This window comes from Arvicola amphibius, chromosome 6 (genome assembly GCF_903992535.2).
Source record: "Arvicola amphibius chromosome 6, mArvAmp1.2, whole genome shotgun sequence".
NCBI classification, from domain to species: Eukaryota; Metazoa; Chordata; class Mammalia; order Rodentia; family Cricetidae; genus Arvicola; species Arvicola amphibius.
Window position 1 is genome coordinate 22869687 of NC_052052.2, and position 23945 is coordinate 22893631.

The window sequence follows — 23945 nt, forward strand, 5'->3', positions numbered from 1 at the left end:
GCTCCACCCACTACAGTAGGCCTCTGAATATTTTCTTTCTGTTCCTTACCATTTATTTCTCTCTCCCGAGTTCTAATCCAGACCCAACCTAATCTTTTAGCTAAGTGACCTTGTGCAGGTCTTTTCCCCTGCGACTTCTCGGTAAATTAAGAAAGATGGCCTTTGATCGTTACACACTCTCCCAACTGTGAAGCGCGGCCACGGAGTTCACGGAGCCGACTCCCTCCCCCGGGACTTGTTGGTACGGCCCCGGGCAGACCCCACCCCTCCGCGGCCGATTTTGGTACAGGCCCAGGGGGCCCGCGGCGGCTTCTCCAGGCAGCCCTCGCCCCCCGCCGAGTTCCGGGCCCGGCCCCTCGAAAGCTGTTTGGCGGGAGTGGATCCCGGGCTGTGCGGCTATAGGTGAATCTGAGGCTGGGGGCGGGGCTACCGTGCTGGCCCCTCCCCCCTGGTCGGACGCCTTGAGGAGCCGCGGGCGGGCGGGCGGGCGTACCGACTGACGGGAGGGCCGGGCGGCAAGCAAGATGGCGCAGACTCAGGGCACCAAGAGGAAAGTCTGTTATTACTACGACGGTGAGCGGCGGGCGGGTCGTGGGGGCCGGCCGGTGGGGAGAGGCTGGGAGAGGAGGCTGAGAAGAGGTCGCAACGGAGGGAGGCGCCTGCGAGGAGGTCGAGGCTGAGTGGGAGGCTTGGGGGGGGGGGATCGAGGCTGAAGGTGGAGGTTGAGGAGAGGAAGTCGAGGCCGAGACCGAGACCGGGGGTCGCGGAAGGGGTAGCCTGGGGTAAATCGGTAGGGGAGGATCTCAGGGAATCCGATGGGAAGTTGGAGTGGGACTCCCGGAGGGAGGGCTGAGCCTGGCGCGGAGAGCACAATTTGATGGAGACGGTTTGCCAGGATACCTTTTTCTGCTGAGACTACAAAGGTCCCTCACTGTCCCCTTGTCTTTTTTTTTTTTTTTTTTTTGTGAGTTCTGCAGGACCGGCCACCCGCTTCCCCTCCCCCACCCTCCCTCCCAAGTCTATGAGTTGGCCCGGCCGTTGCTAGTTGGGAGATGGGGCTCCTCGGGGATGCGAGGGGGAAAGATGTAACTTGTTAAAACCGACTTTTCATTGATCTAGAGTGGAGCGGCTTGTTCTGCAGTTCTGGGTTGTGTTTCTGTTGGGGCTGGAGGGCTTCAGCGAGTCACATTTCCTGCCTGGAGTTCCCGTCTGAAGGGGGAGCTAGACTGTGTCACTAGTACCTCTCTGGGTTAGTGTGGGATCAGGGAATGGTCTGTGGTGGCGAAGGAGCAGACAGATGTGTGTCACTGCTTAGGACCTGAGAACTGAGTGGCTCACCAGGCCCAGGGAAGTCGAGGTGACGGCATGGTGAAGGGGACAACACCTTTATTTGAGACAGGGTCTCACTGTGTTGTTCAGATCGGCCTTGAACTAAGGTCGAGATTCTTCCTCATCTCTGAGTGCTCACTCCAAGCCCGCACTACTTTGTCTAGCTTTTGTTTTCAGGCTTTAGGAGTAACTTGTTTAGGGGATGTGTAGCCAGCCAGCCAGCCAGCCAGCCAGTCAGTCAGTCCACCGTTGACTCTTTAGGTCTGAAGTTCACAAGACAGTTACTTTTGGTAATTGTCAGCATAAAATAGTGCAGATAGTTGATTTAGGAAAAGATAGGATCACTCAGGTTGTAGAGGGTGAAGAAACTATGTTGAAATTGCTTTTTTCTTATTTTTTATTGTAATTTTTGTTTGAAACGGGGTCTCTATGTAACCCTGACTGTTCTGGAATTCACTTTGTAGACCAGGCTTGCCTCCCACTCAGAGATATTCACACTTTTCTGCCTCTGGACTGCTGGGATTAAAGGCATGTGCCACTACACCTAGACCTGGCCAGCTTGAAATCTAAAGAAGCCAACTAAGAAGGTTCAGTGGCCCTGATTGCTCATTTGTCAGACTGTCTTCCAACTGTTAGCCACATTCCTGTTTCAGGCTTACCCAGTACCGGAGCGGTGATGCCCTTAGCACAAGAACAATCTTGTTTATATATTTTTTTTGTTTTGTTTTTGGAGATAGGGTTTCTCTGGGTAGCACTGACTGCCCTGGAACTCACTTAGTAGACCAAGCTGGCTTCAAACACACAGGAGATCAGACAGCCTCGACCTCCAGATTAATCTGCTGGGATTAAAGGCTTGGCCCAACATGCCAGTCACCAGTTTTTTTTTTAAAGATTTACTTATTTTGTGCATTGGTATTTTGCCTGCGTGTACCTCTGTGTAAAGATGTCAGATCTCCTGGAACTGGAGTTACAGACAGCTGGGAACTGCCATATGAGTGCTGGGAATTGAACCTGGGTCCTTTGGAACAATAGCCAGTGTGCTTAACTGCTAAGCCATCTCTCTGGTCCCCCTGTTTTGTTTTGTTTTTGTTTTTGTTTTCTTGTAGATAATAAACTTTTGGAGAAAAATCTCTGTATCTCCAGTTCATAAAATGTCGGGTAACTCATAGTAGACTTAAATTTTTTTTCTTTTGAGATTGCTAGGATTACATAATTTTCTCCTCCCTTTCAATTTTCCACGGTAAATATTCGATAAATATTTGTTGGTTAAATGAAGAAAGGGCCTAGAGAGATAGCTTAGCAGTTGGTAGTGCGTAGAGTCACCATATGAGTGACTGACTGCAGCTACAGTGGATTCAGCGCCCTCTTCTGGTTTCCAGACACCTGCACTTGTGTCCATCCATACCCCCCACAGACACACAGCACACACACAATTAATATAAAGTAGAGTGACTGGATAAATAGCTCAGCAGTTTTAGAACACTTTGTACTGAGGATTTGTCAAGTCCCAGAACCCACATGGTGGCTCACAAGTATTTGCAATTCTAGTTCCATGGGATCCAGTTACCTCTTCAGGCTTCATTTGTTAGACATTAATGTGGTGCACAAACATACATGTAGGTAAAACATTCATACACACAAAATAAATGACATTTTTATTTCATTTATTTTCTTTAATGTACATTGGTGTTTTGCCTGCAGGTATATCTGTATAAGGACATGGGATTCCCTAGAACAGGAGTTATAGACAGCTGTGAGCTTCTGTGTACATGCTGGGAATTGAACCCTGGTCCTCAGGGAAAGTAGAACTCTTAACCACTGAGCCATCTCTTCAGGGCCCCCCCCCCCACTTATTTATTTTTATTTATTTATTTTTAAGACAGGGTTTCTCTGTGTAGCCTTAACTGTCCTAGAACTCTGTATACCAGGCTGGTCTTGAACTCAGGGAGTTCTGCCTCCTGCAGGCTGGGAGCAAAGGTGTGGGCTACCACTGAAAAAAGAATTTTTTTTAGTGGACAAAGAATGGCTAGAGAAGTTAGTATACTCTAAAGTGTTGAGTTGCAGGACCCGAAAGACAGAGTGGAGAAGCCAGCATGAATCGGTGTAAAAGCTAGACTGCAGTAGAGTCAGAATAAGTAGAGAGGTAGAAAGGCCACTTTAGCTTGGAATTCTTTCTTCCTCTTTGAGACAGGGCCTCTGCTGTGTAGCCTTGAGCTAACAGATCACCTGTCTTTCCCTTCAGAGTGCTGACATTAGGGCTGGGCACCGCCACACACATCTTTGACATAGTCTTGTTGTTTTGAAGCCTTGAAAGGCACAGTGGTCACACACGCCTTAAGTCCCAGCAGTGGGAGGCAGAGGCAGGTGGATCTCCAAGTTCAAGGGGAGCCTGGTCTACAGAGTGAGTTCCAGGACAGCCAGGGCCATGCACAGAGAGACCCCACTAGAAAAACAAAAACATTCCCTACAAACAGTCTATACATAAAATAAACCAAAGAAGTTGCAGACGCAGCAAAGAAGCTGCTTGCTGGTGATAGAGGTTACAGAGGAGACAGATCAGCTAGAAGCAAAAATCGATACAGGCGTACATCAGCTGGTCTGTGATTAAGGGACAGGTGACAAGGAAATTGTGTGGAAGTTGGAAGGGTAGAAGATAGGGAGAAAGTGTAAGAAGTCTTCAAGGTGAGGTAAGAATACTCTTGAGCCAGTCAGAAGAGCACAGCCCTGTAATCTCAGCATCTGGAAGCCAGAGGCAAAAAGACCTTGGCTTTTCCACTAGCCTATTGCAGTGCAGTGAATACAGGAGCATTCCTTTCATGAAAATGCTGTAGGACACTTGGAGAGTAGGAACTTGAGCAGTTGTGAAATGGGAGCCAGGAGAAAAGTAGACCTTGGAGAAGGGACTAGATGTGCAGGCTTACAGCTCTGTTAGCGCTGGGCTCAGCCTTGGCTCTGCCTGTCAGGTTTGTAGTAGTAGGCAAGTCACTCTGCCTTTTATAGGCCACTTTTTTTTTTCCTTTCATTTTTGGTTTTTATTTTTGAGAGGATTTCTCTGTATGGCCTGGCTATCCTGAAACTTACTGTGTAAACCAGGTTGGCATTAAACTCAGATCTGTTTATATAGGCCACTTTATGGATAGCTCTGGCGCCTGTACTAGAACTAACTCCTGTAGACCAGGCTGACCTCGAACTCAGAGATTGGCTGCCTCTGTCTCCCGAGTGCTGGGAATTGCACCACCATGGCCCAACATGATTCTCTTGATTTGATCCCCAGTAGTAAAAGAAAACAGTTAGTGTCTAAATAGAAGGAATTTGTTTGTTGTAGCTCTGGCTGGTCTGGAATTGACTGTGAGACCAAGGTGGCCTCCAACTCACAGAGAACAGCCTGCTTCTACCTTCCAAATGTTTGGATTAAAGGTGTGTGCCATTACACCCAGTCAAAATAATTACTTTTTATAAAGTAGCCTAACTTAAAACCATTAAGCTGGGAGTGGTGACTTGAATCTGTAATTTCAAATTTGGAAGGCTGAGTCAGACAGATTGCTGCAAATTCAAGCTCAACCTGATCTACATAATGACCCCCTGTCTGAAAACAACAACAAAATGACCACTTGAGTTTAGAACACTGTTTAAGGACTTTCTACAAATAAGGTGCACATAGTCATCCTTCCCCTCTGATCAGTCTGTGCTGTGATTACGTTTGTAAGCCTCCATTCTTGGTTTCACAGAACTTTTCAGAGTAAATGCATACTTGAAATAGGTGCCCAGAAACCTAAGGTGCCTTTTTGTGTTCTAGATTTGGAATCAGAGTTGAGTGATCTTAGGCAGACACTTAATTTTCCTGAGTTTCAGTTTAAGTCATTGGTTGTTTATTGAGCCTCAGGATGTAAATAGTATATTAGTCCTTGCCTTTGAGTCTTATGAATATAAATAAGTATGTAAAAGCAAAACAAAATGAGTTAAGTGCTATATGTAGATTTCTTTTAGAGAAAAAGATCGATCACGTGGATCCATGAAGTGTTTGGGGCTTTTGAAACAGGTTATGTGTTAAAAATAATTAAAAAGCAAGTGAAAGTGCTTGCCCCAAAAGCCTTAGTTTGATTTCTAGAACGTGTGTGAAAGTGGGGAAAAAAACTACTTAAGAGGTTGCCCCATCTCCATGTGCACTCTGTAGCACACATACATTTTGGTCACACACATGACGTTAGTAATAATACGTTTTATTTTATTCGAGACAGTCTCTTTACCTAGCCCTGGCTGTTCTGGAATTTCCTCTGTAGACCACTCAACAAAGATCAACCTGCCTCCACCTGCTGAGTAATGCTTCTGCTTTTTTTTTTTTTTTTTTTTTTGGTTTTTCGAGACAGGGTTTCTCTGCAGCTTTTTTAGAGCCTGTCCTGGAACTAGCTCTTGTAGCCCAGGCTGGCCTCGAACTCACAGAGATCCGCCTGCCTCTGCCTCCCGAGTGCTGGGATTAAAGGTGTGCGCCACCACCGCCTGGCTAATGCTTCTGCTTTTGAGGCAGTATCTCACCATGCATCCCAGGTTATCTCTCTAGCCTCCACCTCAGCTTCCTGGGTGCAAGGATTATGGATGTAGATAACCATACCTGGTTTATTTAAGTAAATACCGAGCTCAGCTTCCAACAGAAGCTTTCTAACAAAAATAGAAAACCAGGGTGATGGTGAGCAGCCGCAGATGAAAATGGAAAAACAGTGTCTTAGTTACCATGACCAAAAAGCAAGTTGGAGAAGATGGGGTTTACTTGGCTTATGCTTCCACATTGTAGTTCATCACTGAAGGAAGTCAGGACAGAAACTCAAGCAGGGCAGGAACCTGGAGACAGGAGCTAATGGAGAGGACATGGAGAGGTGCTCTTACTAGCTTGTTCCACATAGTTTGCTCAGCCTGCTTTTTTTTTTTTTTTTTTGGTATGCCTAGTGCAAGTTCCCCCCCACACACTTGGTTTTGACCTTGAACTCAGCCTGTTGGGATTAAAGGCACAGGGCCACTACCACTCTCAGGCTGCTTTCTTATTCAACCCAGGATCAGCAGTTCAGGGATGCTGCACAATGGGCTGGGCCGTCCAACATCAGTTGTTAATGAAGAAAATGTTTCCTGGGTCGTGGTGGTGGTGGAGATGACTGTGGCTCATGCCTTTAATTTAGGTGCTATGGGAGGCAGAGGCAGATAGATCTGTGAGTTAGAGGTTGGTCTGATATACAGAATGACTTCCAGGACAGCCAGGGCCGTTACACAGAGAAATCCTGTCTCAAGGGGGAAAAACAAAAACAAAACAAACAACAAAGAAAGAAAGATCTACAGGTTGGCCCCACAGCCTGCTCTTCTGGAGGCATCTTCCCAATTAAGATTCCCTCCTCTCAGATGACTATAGTTTGGCAGATGGCATGAGTCACAAGCCAAGGACCAGGTAGAAGCTGTTTCTGTAGATGAAACAAACAAGAATGTTTGAATCTATAGGCTGTGGTTTATAATTCCAAGTAATAGTGATTGGTTTATTGTGGGAAAGAATTCCTTAGAGGTATGGTGATGTGAGTCCCCTCCCTGCCTGTTCCTTCTTTCCTAGTAGATTTTATCCAGTTCCTATGTTTTAGAAGGAGAAACTAGGCTAGACTCACATGTAAGTGCTGGTTATGTGGGGACTACAGGAATTACTCTTATTCAAGGTGGGAAAGAATCATGGAAATTAGAAATGTATATTACTGTTCTGGGAGTTTGCTGGGTTTTCCTAGGAGAGTGTTTAACTATGTTATTAAAACATCTTCTCAGGGCTGGAGAGATGGCTCAGCAGTTAAGAGCACTGTCTGCTTGTTCAGAGGACCAGGGTTCAATTCCTAGCACCCACATTAGATGGTTCACAGGAGATTGTTTCCACAGACCCTGCACTGGCATGCATGCACATACACACACACACACACACACACACACACACACACACACATATTGCAAGTTATGGCGCACATCTTTAATCCCAGCATTTGTCTCGAGAGTGAGTTCCAGGACACCCAGTGCTACTCAGAGAAACTCCGTCTCAATAAAACTAACTAACTAAAATGAAACCACACTTCTCTGTTCAGGTGATGTTGGAAACTACTATTATGGACAAGGCCACCCGATGAAGCCTCACCGAATCCGCATGACTCACAATTTACTGCTCAACTATGGTCTCTACCGAAAAATGGAAATCTATGTGAGTTACTGGACTCTGCCCCTGCCTAACTCCGTGAGCTCTGGTCCCTGTGTGTAGTCTTTCTCTTCCTTTCTTCAGCTGCCCATTCACTCAGTGGCTGTTATTTGGCATGTAGATAAAGATTCCTTTTTTCCCCCTTTTGAGATCCTTCCTTCTGAGTGCTGGGTTTAAAGCTCTGGAATTACAACTTCACAGGCACACGTGCCATGGCTATCTTCATGCAGTGCTGAGGTCTTGAGTCCTCATGTGCTGGAAGACTGTCCTGGCCGAGCTGCACCCCTGGCCTCAGTGTGCTCGCGTGTCCTTTCCAGATACAGCTCTAACGAATTTTGTCTGAACTTCCAATTTTAAAAGAAAAACTGGAACTTTGGATTATATAATATCTTCCTAAGTTTAAAATGTTGGTTCAAGGTTCTTGTCTTTGTTTTTATTTTTTTGTTGGTAAAAACTCAACTTTACACATAGGCTATAATCTTCAGACTTATTTTGTTTTTTAACAGGTATGCAAAGAAAACACACCAATATACCTGTAAACTAAATTTGGCTCAGTTCTTTTTTAGTTTAACCTCTTCTGGAGGCAGTGAGGAACAAATGGAGAGCATTTTGTTTTCATTTTTATAGGCAGGGTTTTGTTGTGTGTGTAGTCCCAACTATCCCCAACCTTATGCAGTCTTATTGCCCTCAGCCTCACAAATACATTGGCTTCCAGCTTACCAAGTTGTGAAAAATGATTTAAGTTCAAGGCCAACCTTTTCTACACAGACTACACAGAGAGACCCTGTCTCTAAAATGAAATAAAATTTAAAAATCAAACAACAGAAATGGCAGGGCCAGTTAGTTACCTTTGTAGTTATCTCTATGGTCGGAATGAGGAAGGCAGGCTCAGGACCTGTTACTTTAGTCTTACAGTTGGCTGTTAGTGGCTATATCTTCACGGCTTGAGTAACCTAGCAATAACAAAATCTTCAGCATTTCAGAGACTGAATGTAGATGGATTTTCTTTCCCAGATGGCTTTATTGTGTTTTCAGAGCCAGGGGAGACACCTGAGAAAGCTAGGGGGGAAACTGGCAGAGGAAGATGGCCTTGAACTATGGTTTCCTCAGGCCTGCATCTCCCAGGTGCTGGGCCTTGGCGTGCTAGGACAGTGCCATGCCAACTGAGCTACATCCCACTCCCTCTCTCCTTTGTGTAAGAGGGAAAAACCTTTTCTAGAAACTTATTAGCAGAATTCCCTTGCTGTCTTTTGATCATTCATCATCTTCCAGCCATCCTCCCACTTTAATGGATTTTGCAATTTGACCTCTTGGGCAGTTTTTATCAATACCCAAACAAATTTGTATCTATTTCCAAGGATGAAGAGTGTTTTGTTTTGTGGGGTTTGTGTGTGTGTGTGTGTGTGTGTGTGTGTGTGTGTGTGTGTGTGTGTGTGTTTTGAGAGACAGGGTTTCTCTGTAGCTTTTGGGCCTGTCCTGGAACTAGCTCTTGTAGACCAGGCTGGCCTTGAACTCACAGAAGTTTACTTGCCTCTTCTGAGTGCTAGGATTAAAGGTATGTGCCACCGTGTCTGCCTGGAGATAACTTTCTGTATGATATTCTTTCTTATTTTTTCTGTGAGACTTTATTTTAATCAATTTATTTTATAGCTATGGGTGTTTTGCTGTATCAGTGAGTGCCTAGTACTGAGAGAAGTCAACAGGGCATCTGATTCCCTTGAAACTGGAGTTGTTGGAACTTATGAACCACCATATGGGTGCTGGGACTTGAACCCAGGTCCTCTGGAAGAGCAGCCAGTACTTTTAACCGATGAGCCCTCTTTCCAGCCCCAGCTCCCTTTTTTCCCTCCCTCAACTGTCTTACACATCCTAGACTGGCCTTGAACTGTGTATGTGGCCCTGGTCTTTGTAATCTTCCTCTGACTCCAGAGTGCTGTCTGTAGTAAAAGTGAGTGTTACCATGGTCAGTTGAGACCTTCTGAGGAGGAAGAATTGGTGGTGATGGTGAACACTGTAAGCTCAGCACTTGCGCTGAGGTAGACTTGTGGATTTGAGGTCAACTTGAACTGTATAGTCACACAGGAGGCTTGGGGTCTGGAGAGATGGCTCAGCAGTTAATTAAGAGCCCTGGCTATTCTTCCAGAAAACCTTCATTTAATTCCCAGCACCTATGTGACAGCTGGGACTGTCTGTAACTCCAACTCCAGATCTAATGCCCCTTCTGACCTCCATGGGTACTGCTCACATGTGGTGTATATACATGCAATCAAAACACTCATACACATACAATGAAATAAATAATACTGTGAGGAAATATGTTGGGGTAATCAGGAAATTTCTAACATTTCAAAGTTTTAGTGGGAAGGACTTGATCAGAATTCTTGGTGCAGTGGTTTATAAAAGATTTCCCGCCGGGCGGTGGTGGCGCACGCCTTTAATCCCAGCAGTCGGGAGGCAGAGGCAGGCGGATCTCTGTGAGTTTAAGACCAGCCTGGTCTACAAGAGCTAGTTCCAGGACAGGCTCCAAAGCTACAGCGAAACCCTGTCTCGAAAAACCAAAAAAAAAAAAAAAAAAAAAAAGATTTCCCAGTGCCAGGTTGTGGTGGCTCATGTCTTTAATCCCCAGCACCCGGGAAGCAGAAGCAGGTGAATCTCTGTGAGTTCGAGGCCAGCCTGGTCTACAGCGTTAGTTCCAGGACAGCCAGAGCTGTGACACAGAGAAACCCTGTCTTGGGGAAAAATAAAGAAAAAAGAAAAAAAAGATTTCCCAGATGGGTATGATAGCATACACCCTGATCCCAGCACTCACAGAGACAAAGGCAAAGACAGGCCTATTGCTGAATTCAAGGTCAGCCTGGTCTCCTGAGCAAGTTTCTGGATAGCCAGGACTACACAAATATATATATGTATTAGCTTACCTCTTTAATCTTGGCATCCAGGAGGCAGAGACGGGTAGATCTCATCTCAAGGCAGGCCATACTACATAATGAGACCCTGTCTCAAAAGATTCAAAATAACAAAATTCCCAGATATTTTAATCATCTTTAGTCAACCTTCCTTGAACTCCTGGAGCCTTTTGGATCATGACACATGTTGAATAATAAGTCATTGTTTATGAGGCACTTAGCTTTGCATATTATTTTTGTCCAGCACTGAGCTGTTGCTGTAATGGGACAGGCGTTGTGCAGAAATGCAGACTGTAGGTGCTGGGAGGAAATGCAAGTGGTTCAACTAGAAGAGTAAAGACTGACTTTGGTCAAGGCTGACCCGCCCTTCTTTCTGTACTCTCTAGCGTCCTCACAAAGCCAATGCTGAGGAGATGACCAAGTACCACAGTGATGACTACATTAAATTTTTACGTTCCATTCGCCCAGATAACATGTCTGAATACAGCAAGCAGATGCAGAGATGTAAGTATGTTACATCCCCACTCCACTCTAAAGCTCCCTGTTGGATTTCTCTTTACATGGGGAAATTCACCTTGGCCCCCATTTAGTTCATAGCTGGCTTGTCTTGTCCCCCAAAAGTACTGGTGTATTATTTTCTCATCTCATTTGGTTTTTCTTGTCTCCTGATTGTAAATAGTAGAGTTGGACTTTGTCCAGTTAGGGTTACAGTGCTCTCCCGGGTATGCTCTAACTAATGGGAAAGGCCCTGGCTTAGAAGCAGACAGCATGCACTGGTTCTGCTCTTAACTGATTGTGCAAGGCACTTCCCCTAAGATTTCTGTTTGGGATGAGCTGTGTGGCTTCTGATTCCTGTCCATTTGTATTTGCTCTAACTTTGTATTTAGAATTTAGAGGCCACAAAGGGCACACTAGAGATGAGGTGACTCTACCCCTGCCCCTTGGGACCTGGAACTGCAGAGTATATCCCATATCAAAAGCCATACCTTATTTGTAGGCATTGTGATTGCTTTTAGCCGTGGGAAAGTGTTGTTCAAACTTGGGACTACATTGCCACACCTGAATCCTCTTTTGTGATTGAAGTGTGTTTGCTTTCTGAATTGACAAAATCTTGCTGACTTCATGGCGATCATTTCTTTCCTGCAGATGACTTTAGAGGTTTCCATGAAACATTGACAATAGAACCAAGCTCAGTTGTCAACAAAACAAGCTTTCATTAGGGAAGCAGCGAGAAAATGAGTTTTCTTTATTTATTATGTATACAGTATTCTGTGTGTATGCCTGCCAGAAGAGGGCACCAAACCTCATTACAGATGTGAGCCACCATGTGGTTGCTGGGAATTGAACTCGGGACCTTTGGAAGAGCAGGCAACGTTCTTAACCGCTGAGCCATCTCTCCAGCCCGAGTTTTAATTTTTCATGTGTTTGCACATGTAGAGGTCAGAGGACAACTTGTCATCAGATTTGCTTGCAGGCACCTTTATGTTGATCTTTCTTCATGGTCCTGAAATTTCGTGTCTTGGTTCAAATGCTCAGTTGCCACTTAGTTGTAGGTGTGGCTGTGCTCCCTTAGAGTGGGTATGGGTGTGCTGAACGGAGTCTCAAACTTGCTGTGCAAATGCTCTACCACTGAGGTGCTCACCTCTCCCTTTGTGTCACTTTTTGCTTACTTCTAACCATACAGGTATTTTGTTGTAGGTGGTATGTGTGACAATGGCAGGTGTGAAGGTCAGAGGACAGACAACTTGGGGTATGGGTTCTCTCCTATCATGGGATCTCAGGGTTGGACTCAAGTCATGGGGTATGGCAAGCTGTTTTACTCACTGAGCCATCTTTCCTGCTCAACTATGTTACATGTCTTGACCAAGTTTTCGGGCCTCTCTGAGAATGACCTTCCCTATCTTATATTTGAGGCCAATGCATTCATAGTACCTACCTTCAAGGAACAGTAGCTTTTGGTATCATATGATATCTGTTATTCACAAATCTGTCAGGGCAGACAATACAAGGCCTTTAGCAATGTATAGCTTTTGTGCCAGTATTCTGGTTTCTTAAAAAATAGAAGGTTGTATGTTAAAATAGTAGGTCTATAATTTTCTCATTGAAAATTCCATGGGCATGGGACTGGACAGTGGTTAGAGCACTGGTTGCTCTTCAAGAGGACCTAGGTTTAATTCCTAGCACCTTCATGGTGACTTATAGCCATCTCTTCCAGATGATCTAACGCCCTCTTCTGACGTCTGGGCACTGTACACAGTACACATTTTTACATGCAGACAAAACACCTACTAACAAAATCAAAATTCATCATAAAAAATGAAAAGGTAAATAGGATGAAGGTCTCAGCCTCATGAATCCTTAGACTTGGTTCATGTTTTAGGAATCAAAGTAGTAAAACTTAAGATGTCACTCAGTGAAGTGCTTTCTGAAATGTCTACTGTAGCAGTAAGCAAAACCTACAGACTCTTTTTTTTTTAATTATTTATTTATTTAGTATACAGTATTCTGTCTGTGTGTATGCCTGCAGGCTAGAAGAGGGCACCAGACCTCATTACAGATGCTTGTGAGTCACCATGTGGTTGCTGGGAATTGAACTCAGGACCTCTGGAAGAGCAGGCAATGCTCTTAACCTCTGAGCCATCTCTCCAGCCCCTACAGACTCTTATTAATATTTAATAGTACCTAACCTAAGGAGTTAGGTCTGAGTTAAACCAACTGAGTTGATGTGTGCTCTTGGTGCACGTAAAAATTGTTTGAGACTTTGAGAGCCTTGATCAAATGTTCTGCTCTGCTCATATTTAGTAAATCAAAATGGGTCCCTAAATAAATGTAATTTCAGGATCAAATACTCAAGAATACAAAGCTGATGAGATGATGAGAATGGGGCTGGAGAGATGGCTCAGCGGTTAAGAGTGCTGACCTTGGTCCTAGACCTGGGTTCAATTCCCAGCACCACATGATGGCTCACAACCACTTGTAGTCAGATCTGACATAACGTTGTACATGGTCACAACTATCTGTAACTCCAAAATCTGACACCCTCATACAGACATGCATGTAGGTAAAGCACCAATGCAAATAAAATAAAAATAAATAAATTGGGGGGGGACATGAGAAAGATTCAGGAGGTAGAGCAGTCAGGTAACATTTTTTGTCTGTTCGGCAGACTGATCCATGTGGTAAAATGAGTTTATCAGAGTCAGATGGCAAGGTGGCTCCTGTCCCTACATTCTATGTCTGTGCTTCCATTAACCACTCTTAAAAAATAAAAGTCATTCATAGCCAGAAATGTCATCCCAGCGTTTGGGAGACTGAGGCTATCTTGGGATATAGAGTAAGACCTTGTATCAAAACAAAGAATGCTTTTTTGTACTGAACAGAAGCAGGTTTGTTTTCTATCATTCTCTAAACAATAGTTGCTGTAACAACTATTTTTGTAACATGCACATTGTGTTAGGTATAATAATTATTCTAGAGATGATTCAGAATACAGGAGTTCAGGCCATCCAAGGCTACACACAGTGAGACCCTGACTCAACAAAATCAAGAAGCCGTGGGGTTTAGCGACACATGCTGGTAATGCTGAAGTCAGGGCCCAGGTGAGAGGACGGCCTCCAGTTGAATCCTGGCAACGTAGTGAATGAGTGGGCTACAGTGTGAGACCTGCTTTAAAACAAAAAACAGTTAAAAAAAATAATGAACACCCGTGTTTCCTCACAGCCCAAGAAAGAAGACACGATGAGTACGGTTGAAGACCCCTGGCACAGCTCCTTGTTTCTGTACTTTGCCAGTTCTCCGGTCCTCTCCCCCATTCTGTGACCTTATTGCCAAGGTGTAACTTGTATCCCAGAGTTAGTCTTTAATCCTATGCAGGTTTCTACAGTGCTGCCATATGTTGTTTAAGATAGGTCTAATACTATTTAGACCTGGTTGGTACTTGCTGTGTGGTCTCAAACTCACAGAGACTTTCTTAAGCACTGATATTACAGGCATGACCCTCCCTCCTAGAATGATGCTTTTTAAAGACAGTAGCCTCATGTAGTCTGGGCTGGTCTTGAGCCATGTATCTAAATTGAATCTTCATCATTCTTCTACCTCCCAGGCAGAGTCAAGGAGATGCCATGTAGCTCCTGAAGGAGAAGAGCATGGGAACCTTACCAGTAGGCCACAGCCTCGTGGTGATACAAGAGTAATAGAAATGTGTTAATTTAAGATGTAAGAATAGCTAGGAATACACCTAAGCCATTGGCCAAAACAGCTTTATTCATCAACCAATAAAGCAACATATATGCAGGGCATCCCCTACGTTATGGGGATGTCAGATCCCACAAAGGGTATATAAACCAACCTTTGGAAACTCAGGTACCAAGACCTTTTCCTGCAGGGAAAAAGCCAGAGGGAGACTATTTGCCCTTGGATAAATAGCCTGACTCCAGGGACCAAAGTTCTTAGTGACATAGCCTCTTCCCAGTGTTTACCAAGAAGTAGGGAGAAGTTATCTACGGCTCACTCCTTAAGTAAGCCAAAGTTGGCACTTTGGGGGGAGGGGGGACTGGTTTTTCAAAACAGGGTTTCTCTGTAGTTTTGGAGGCAGTCCTGGAAGTAGCTTTTGTAGACCAGACTGGTCTGGAACTCACAGGGGTCCGCCTGCCTCTGCCTCCTGAGAGCTGGGATTAAAGCTGAGCACTACCAACTGCCCGGCTTGGGGCACTCTTCAAGTTATAGTAGGACTGGAGTTGGTAACTTTTTTTAAAAAATTGATTTCTGTGTGTGATGGAGGTGTGTATGAGCATGTTACAAGTTTATGGGTGGAGGTAAGAGTTGACTCCTTTTTGTGGGTCGCAGAGATTGAACTCAGGTCACCAGGCTTACACAGTAAGCACTTTTACCTTCTGAGCCAGCTCATTGGCACAGAGTTGATATTTCTGGAGGTTATTACAAGTAATACCTTTGTCTCAATATTACCATAATCCAGGCTGGCCCTTCCCAGCTTCTTGCTTTACATTGGGAACCCCTATTGACAAAAGACTGGAGAAGGGGATAAGGATAAAGGCCCACTCCTGCCCCTGACCTCAGTAGTTTCCTTTTTGTGAGGAGATGACCTGGGGCTCCTCCGACACTCCGCCCTCCAGGTGTGTTTCCTGTCTGCTGTTTCATTTGCATTCTTGTTTGCATGTATTTTCTACACCATGCCCTACTTTGTACTTTCACCTCATGGGCTTGAAATAGCTCCAGTTTTCACTTGGTGCAGTAGAAATCACTGGACTGTGGTAGTCATGACACCTAGATCCTGTTCTGGTTCTGACACTGGTTAGATAGCCTTCAGCAAATCACTAACTCCTTTGCACGTCCCTGTTACAGTATACGGTGGGTTCGAGTCTTGTTCAATTCTTGGAGTTTCAAGGATCAAATGAGGATGTATATGTGTGTGAAAGCATTTTGGAAAACATCAGGATACATTTTCTCATGCCTTTAGGACAGACAGCAAAGCACGAAGGCTTGAATTTTGCCTCCCGTATTTGTTAGCAGTTCACCTCTCTGAGCTCATTTCCCCATTTATAGGATTGGAACAAATTTCTACCTCAGAAGATTGTGTGAGGATAAATGCATCAGGTATTTAAAGCACTCAGCAACATATGGAATGCTTTTGGCACTCAGCAAATAATTATATAGGTCTCTCTCTGCTTACTTTCTGAGGCTATTTCTTTATTTGTAAGATGGGAATAAATTCTACCTCAGAAGATTATGTGAGGATAAGTGCATCAGGTATTTAAAGTGCTTAGAAGTGAGCGGCCTGTAAGTTCCTCTTCACCAGCATTTTCCAAGTTGCAAAATGCTTTTTTCCCTATAAGATTTCTAAGGCTGTGTGTGCCGTAGTTCTAGCTACTCAGAAGACTGAGGCAGCAGGATAACTTAGGCCAGGAGTTCAAGACCGGGTTGTGGACACAGTGAGATCATGTCTCTAAAATGGGGGGAGGTCTCTTAATTTTCCTACTGACTGATTGAAGTGAACATCGTTACTGCTTATTATAATCGATAGCCTAAATCTCCAAGAAGTTAAACCTAAGCTAGAACTCAAGCCTTCTGAATCTGTTTTTTGTTTTTTTTCTTTTTCCTATTGGTTCATAAATACCTAAATTAAAATAAAGAAATTATTGAAACTAACCTTTTGCTTATTTCTTTCAAGTCAACGTTGGTGAGGACTGTCCTGTATTCGATGGCTTGTTTGAGTTCTGTCAGCTGTCTACTGGTGGCTCTGTGGGTAAGGAAGTCCTGAGACACTGCTAGACTGTTACAGTGAGATCTGCCTTGTAGATGAAACCTTTGAGTGCTGACCTATGGCGACAAAGGTGGTGCTGGGGGTTTTTACTTTAGGTATTTGACACAGTGTTGATGGGTGTTCTAAACTCCCTTCTCCGGCCAGGAAAGGTTATATACAGGAATCCTCTGCAGACCTTAAGGGGTTGTGAAGACACTGTATATAAAAGCAATTTGTGAACCACAAAGTTCTGTAAACAAAAGATCAGTATCTATGTCTTATGAAAAAGTGAGGTTATTAACATCTGGTATCATATTCCTCACAGTTCATTTCTGCAGTAACTTCTGGCTTACTTTAGTGTTGCCCTCAACATGCAGTTGTATGTGGTTTAAGGATGGGGATGTGTTTTTGAGAAATGTGTTGTAAAACAGTTTTGTTGTGTAAATATTACAGTATAGATACATTTAGATGGTGTGGCCTCTTACATATCTAGGCTGTGTATTAAAATATAGTATAGGGTCTTAGGACCTTGATGAATAATAGAATAATGTGAGATTAAATCAGATATCAGAAAGAAATACATAGTGATGGCCCAGTATTTAAGAATACTTACTATTCTTGCACAGGGGTTTGGTTACCAGGCCCTATATAGTGGTTCACAACTGTAACTCCAGTTTCAGGGTGTCCAGTGCGCTCTACTCATTTCTGAGGGCAGCAGGCACTAACAGTGCACATAACCTCTATGTCGACATGCATATACATTCATGCAGGCAGAACACTCATAAAACAGTAAACACAATATACATGTGTACTGAAACGTTGTTTTAGTGTTTTGTTTTGTTTTTTTTTTTAAGACAAGGTCAGTATGTATCCCTGACATACTTGGAACTACTAAGTAGACCAGGCTGCCTTCACACTTGGGAGGCAGAGGCAGGTGGATCTCCGGTTCAAGGCCAACCTGGTCTACAGAGCTAGTTCCAAGACAGCTAGGGCTGCACAGAGAAACCCTTTGTTGAAAAACTAAAACAAAAAATTATTATTCCCTATTGAAATGAGAAGTGGATGACTAGTGAATTTTATAGTCTGCATTTTATTATAAACTACCTCTCTCTGGGTTCATGGGGAGAGGGGAATGGTGTAGTAACAGACTTGTGTTCTTTTTCTGTGCCCACCCAGCAAGTGCTGTAAAACTTAATAAGCAGCAGACGGACATCGCTGTGAACTGGGCTGGGGGTCTGCATCATGCAAAGAAGTCTGAAGCATCTGGTTTCTGTTACGTCAATGATATCGTCTTGGCCATCCTGGAACTGCTAAAGTATGCCTGCCTGGCCTTGTGTCTTGGAGGAGCACCTTAGGCCAGGTTCCCGCTTCCCTCTCCCCTGGGCTTGTCTCCCTAGTCTGCTTTTCTTATGGTGTGCTGGCTAGGACATGTTCCATGAGTCTCTCTAGCCACCCTCTCCTTGACGGGGTCTTGGTTTGATCTGAGCCCACGGCAAGATCTGGGGCAGGTGCTGCTCAGATCCCGCCTCCAGAGTGTCCTTGTGTGACTGGAGTTGACCCTGGCTGTAGAGTAGGAAGATCGGACATGGTCGGCTTGGTCAGGCCTCTGGAGACACCGGGCCGCTCTTCCACCTTCCTTCAGCCAGTTTCCACGTCTCTGGTGCTTAGAGATACCTGAGGGAGGCAGCTAGCCCGGTAAGCTGGGACCTGGCGCCCTTGGCGCGTCCCATCTTCAAAGAGCCCCAGACCTCTGACCACCTTTTGATCCTAGGTATCACCAGAGGGTGCTGTATATTGATATTGATATTCACCATGGCGATGGTGTGGAAGAGGCCTTCTATACCACAGACCGGGTCATGACCGTGTCCTTTCATAAATATGGAGAGTACTTCCCAGGAACTGGGGACCTACGGGTGAGAATTCCCTCAAGACCAACCGCCTCACCTTCAGCTCCAACGGTCCTGTCCTGTGCCATTCAGAATACCATACTATCATCTGAGGCACCTAGACAATCTCTTTCATTCTTGATTCTGGAAGAGGGATATTGGGACACAAGGAGTCTGGTTCATTGTTCCTCCCTCCTCACCATAGCTCAGTTGAATCACACTATTATGTCACTTAAGCTTGGATTTGGAGTGAGGGATTAGGGGTACTGGGAGTCATCTCAGGGTTCTCTATTTTTAGGTCCCCTTCCCCTTTAACCATATAACTGAAAGCAGTGGACTTTCCAGAACACTGCATGGAAGCCTGACTCTGACGTTAATGGACTTGTGCCCTTCCCAAGTCTGCTCCACCTGTTTCTGTTAGCATGAATACAGTGAGAGACTTGCTCTGCCAGTCGCCGTTAGGTGGGAAAATGGTGCCAATTAAATTGTTAGATACAGTGAACATTCAAATAAGAAGCTTTTTTGAAGCCAGTTGGAAGAAGTTTTCTTCTCTTACTGTTGCCATTCACAGCTTCCTAGAAAGAGTAAAAGTAGAGAGGAGCATACAGTCAAACTCTGGGCAGAGTTGTTGGTAGGCTTTACTCGTGTGACCCACCAGAAATCTTGTACTGTGGGATATGGCCTTGCCCATCTCATGGGCTCATCTTGTCTCTCATAGAACCACTGTCTCTTTCCTTAGCCTTTCAACCCCATCTTTGAATCCCCTTCTATTTGTTTTTCCATTTTATTTTAATGTTCCTTCTGATTAGGATATCGGGGCTGGCAAAGGCAAGTACTACGCTGTTAACTACCCCCTCCGAGATGGGATCGATGACGAGTCCTATGAAGCCATTTTCAAGCCAGTAAGTGTCCAAGTCACCTCTCAGGCTACTCTAGGAAGGTAGCAAAGCACCCACCATAGCCAAGACATTGTTCCTCAGTGAGTCCAGCCTTTGCTTAGAACCGTAACATGTAAGGCACAATCTTTGTGGGAGGTAAGCAATATGTACCCAACAGTTTGTGGTCAGTTGTTGTGTGCCAAAACTTTTCCTGGGGAGACATAACAGGTCTATTCATCCCAGATAGGAAACCTATGACAAACCAAATACAGACACCACCAAAGTCCAACTTGATGAATCAGTTAGGTTTGTTGGGGTTACTTATAGGAGTATTGGTAAGGGGTTGTTTACTGGAATAAAAATGACTCAGACACCAAAGATGAGCGAGCATGGATGACAGTTTACAAAAGCTGAGAAACTGAAGCACACTGCACAACCTCAGGCAGCTCAGCAGGGTGTCCTTTCTGGGTACTTGAGTTGGTCATAATCTTTTCCAGGCAGCTCAGCTGGTTTCTGTTTCTTCCAGGCAACTGGTCTGGTCTGAGAACCTCTTTGCAGCTTTTACTGCTGACTCTGACAGGGAGTGGTCCCAATTTCAGGGACTTCCTAAAGCAATTTGAGTCCTTTACCTTCCTTTCCTATTAAGGAGCTTCCCTGTAGGATGGAATAGAGACTGTTATACAACACTAATGATTTACTTTGGGGCAGGGTTGGGGTTTCAAGGCAGGGTTTCTCTGTGTGACAACCTTGGCTGTCCTGGAACTCCCTTTACAGACCATGCTGGCCTCAAACTCAGAGATCCACCTGCCTCTACCTCCCAAGTGCACCATCGCCACCCAGCTATTTATTTTTAAATTGAGGAGGTACCTATGTGAAGGAAGGAGGTGAAGACTAGAGGGATGGCACTGAACAAAAGGAATATCTGCAACATAGAGGTGGTTAGCATGAGTATGGAGTGAGAGGCAGAATGTGTTAATGTGTTGGGGAGGAATGGAAGGAGCTGGTAGGAAGTGGATGTTGGAGCTTTAAAAATCTTTGCATGTCAGGATCTGTATTTCAAAGGGACCTTGAATGACATGTTCAAGGCCAGCCTGGTCTACAGAGCAAGTTCTAGGGCAGGTTGCAGAGCTACACAGAGAACCCTGTCTCAAAAAACCAACCAACAAACAAAAATTAATAGACTTTACACTATTTAATGTTAGTCATGTGGTCACTTAGACACGTACGTGTTTTGTACTTAGTAGGAAAGATGACAGAAGCTTCAGTTTTGGCTTCTGAGTGAAATATGCTTAGGTTTGAGAATAAAATTTACAAAAATAAAATGGCTCTGTATAAGGCTTAAATCAGTAGGGCCACATGACGAGAGCAGATGTAGCTAGAGGTTGTGAAGCTTCCAGAGGGAATCAGCTTGGGAGCTTGGCAGTGAAGAAAGGTAGATTAGGGAGTTGACGGGGAGATCATTCAAGGCTCAGTCAGAGTTGTATCTTTACAGATGTGTTCAAATTGGAAAACTCTTGTCTGAGCCGGGCGGTGGTGGCGCACGCCTTTAATCCCAGCACTCGGGAGGCAGAGGCAGGCGGATCTCTGTGAGTTCGAGACCAGCCTGGTCTACAAGAGCTAGTTCCAGGACAGGCTCTAGAAACTACAGGGAAACCCTGTCTCGAAAAACCAAAAAAAGAAAAAAGAAAACTCTTGTGTGCCACACAGCAGCAGTGTGAGGAGAGTGAAAGGAAGGAGTGCTGTGCCGTCGGGGTCTGGTTGGTGTGATATCAAGGTTTGGTTTTGATATCAAGGTTTGGTTTTGATATCAAGGTGTATCTTTTTAGGTCATGTCCAAAGTAATGGAGATGTTCCAGCCTAGTGCAGTGGTCTTACAGTGTGGCTCAGATTCCCTATCTGGGGATCGGTTAGGCTGCTTCAATCTGACCATCAAAGGTGAGACCAGGTAGCACATGCGCAGGTGGGGCAGGGTCTACTGAGTTCCCATGTAAACCACCGTCCCTTTTCCTTCCAAAGGGCATGCCAAGTGTGTGGAGTTTGTCAAGAGTTTCAACTTGCCTATGCTGATGCTGGGAGGAGGTGGATATACCATCCGGAATGTTGCTCGGTGCTGGACTTATGAAACAGCTGTGGCCCTGGACACAGAAATCCCTAATGGTATTAGCTCCAGGACCAGGTTGGGCTGGGTGGAAGTGGACCTCGTGTTCCCCATTTACAACTTCTTTCCCATTTGGTCTTGTGATAGGCAGAGTGTAACCATCAGTTTTTCCTATCAGTTATTTCGATTATCAATTATTTAGATGTTTGGGATTTCCGCTGCATAAGCTAGTGAATAGAGGATTGCCAAGTATTCTACACTAGGACTTGACCTTTCCCATCCTAGAGACACACACTCCACTAGTGCTGATAAGAGAATGGTGTTCTAGCCAGGTACAGTGGGTCCTAAGGGTAATTCCAGCCCTTGGGAAGGAAACTCAGGCCAGCCTGGCCACAGAGAGGCCCTGTCTTCATAAAGACACAACAGAAAAAAAATTAAACTTTTGTAGGTGTCCAAGTCTCTCTGTCTTGGAGGCATTCTTTTCTAGGTGAGTAAATGGACCCAGAGGAAGCTCCATATGCTTCTTTCTGGGCCCTGTCTTGGCTGTGTCTTGACTCTGCTCTCCTATGCTCCCGCAGAACTACCATACAATGACTACTTTGAATACTTTGGACCGGACTTCAAACTTCACATCAGCCCTTCCAATATGACTAACCAGAACACTAACGAATACCTGGAGAAGATCAAGTGAGTGCATTGCCAAGCTGCCTCTTGACAGGCCAAGTCTGCTCTGTCTCTAACCACAGCCCATCCCGTTAACTGTAGGCAACGGCTCTTTGAGAACTTGAGAATGCTGCCCCATGCGCCTGGCGTCCAAATGCAGGCAATCCCTGAGGATGCCATCCCAGAGGAGAGTGGTGACGAGGATGAAGAAGACCCTGACAAGCGCATCTCCAGTAAGACTTAGATCCAGGGCTGTATACCCTGCTCAGTAGGCAGCTCTAATCTTCCTTTGCTTCTCATCTCTTCCAAACTCTATTATTAGCTTTGCCGGGTGTTGATTTCCTAAACCTTTAATCCCAGCACTCTTAAGAGGTAGAGGCAGGCGGATCTCAGTGAGTTCAAGGCCAGCCTGGCACACAGAGTAAGTTCTAGGACAGCCAGAGCTAAACAGTGAAACCCTGTCTTGGGGGGTGGGAGGAATTCTTAGCTTTGAGACTCCTTGCTCCCACCTGTCTTGGTATCTTCTGGTGTCTTTGGAGGGATGTTGAGGATGGAACCCAGCACCTTCTCATATGTACCAGGCACCACTCTGCCACTCAGTCCCTGTGGCATTTCTTGAAGGACACTCAAAACATTGGACATAGATCCTAAAATAGCCCCTTACTCTCATACCCATGTTTCTGTCCACTGTCTCCCCAGTCTGCTCCTCTGACAAACGGATTGCCTGTGAGGAAGAATTTTCCGATTCAGATGAGGAGGGAGAAGGTGGTCGCAAGAACTCTTCTAATTTCAAAAAAGCCAAAAGAGTCAAAACAGAGGATGAAAAAGAAAAAGATCCAGAAGAGAAAAAGGGTGAGTTTGCATTGGACCAGGACATGGGTCTATGTAGGGCACAGGAAAGGGTTGACCTGGGCCCCACCAACTTCTGTGGGGGTTCCTTGAGCCTTTCAGTGGCTCCTAGAATTAGCAAGACCCATAAAACAATGACTCTTGGTCTCTGCTGGCCGACTGAGCCTGCCTCTCACACAGCACCCAAGCCCTTTTCCCAGCACTTTGCCCTGTTTCCCAGGGGGCTGCCTCTGCCTGTGTTCTGGCTGAAACTGGCTGGGAAACTGGTCTAACCTGTTTGTTTTCAGCCAGACTCGCCAGAGGACCTGGGATGGGCTTTTCTCGTTTTTCTATAAACTGTGAACTGTAATGTTGAAGATGGGGTTTCAGGATAGATCTCACTGCCTGACCCTGGTCCTCGGAGGCTTTCAACCGGCCCTTTGCATTTATGTTCCAGAAGTCACAGAAGAGGAAAAAACCAAGGAGGAGAAGCCAGAAGCCAAAGGGTGAGGAAGGAGCTGCTGGCCATCTCCCTGGCACTGGAGCATCACCTCCCTTATGTCCTACCAAGGGAAGAGTAGGGAAGGCGCAGGGACAGCTGGTTCAGCATACAAAGGCCCTTTTCAGGGTCTCTGCATAACTAGGAAGCCCCAGCCCCCAGCAGTCACCTGGGGTAGCCAGGGTCCTGTGGAAGTCATTGTAGACATCCTTCTGCTTCCAGCCCTCGAGAGGTGGTTTTCTCATGGCGGTCTGTTTTCTCCACAGGGTCAAAGAAGAGGTCAAGTTAGCCTGAGCAAGATCTGCAACTCTGGCTTCTTCCCAATCTCTCAGATTTTATATTTTCTATTCCTCTGTGTATTTATATAAAATATATTAAATATAATATCTCCAAG

The 23945-nt window shown here is 45.1% G+C and overlaps 1 protein-coding gene across 1 annotated transcript; it reads left to right on the plus strand.

The window, feature by feature from the left end:
- The first annotated feature begins 455 nt into the window (after positions 1-455).
- Positions 456-23945, plus strand: Hdac1 (histone deacetylase 1). The gene is made up of 14 exons (XM_038333924.2): positions 456-573; positions 7428-7540; positions 10827-10944; positions 16628-16702; positions 17876-18014; positions 18471-18612; positions 19395-19487; positions 21290-21398; positions 21480-21620; positions 22140-22248; positions 22327-22457; positions 22924-23076; positions 23510-23558; positions 23818-23945. Exons 1-14 carry the CDS (start codon positions 525-527, stop codon positions 23843-23845), a joined length of 1449 nt encoding a protein of 482 aa, XP_038189852.1. The 5' UTR covers positions 456-524; the 3' UTR covers positions 23846-23945.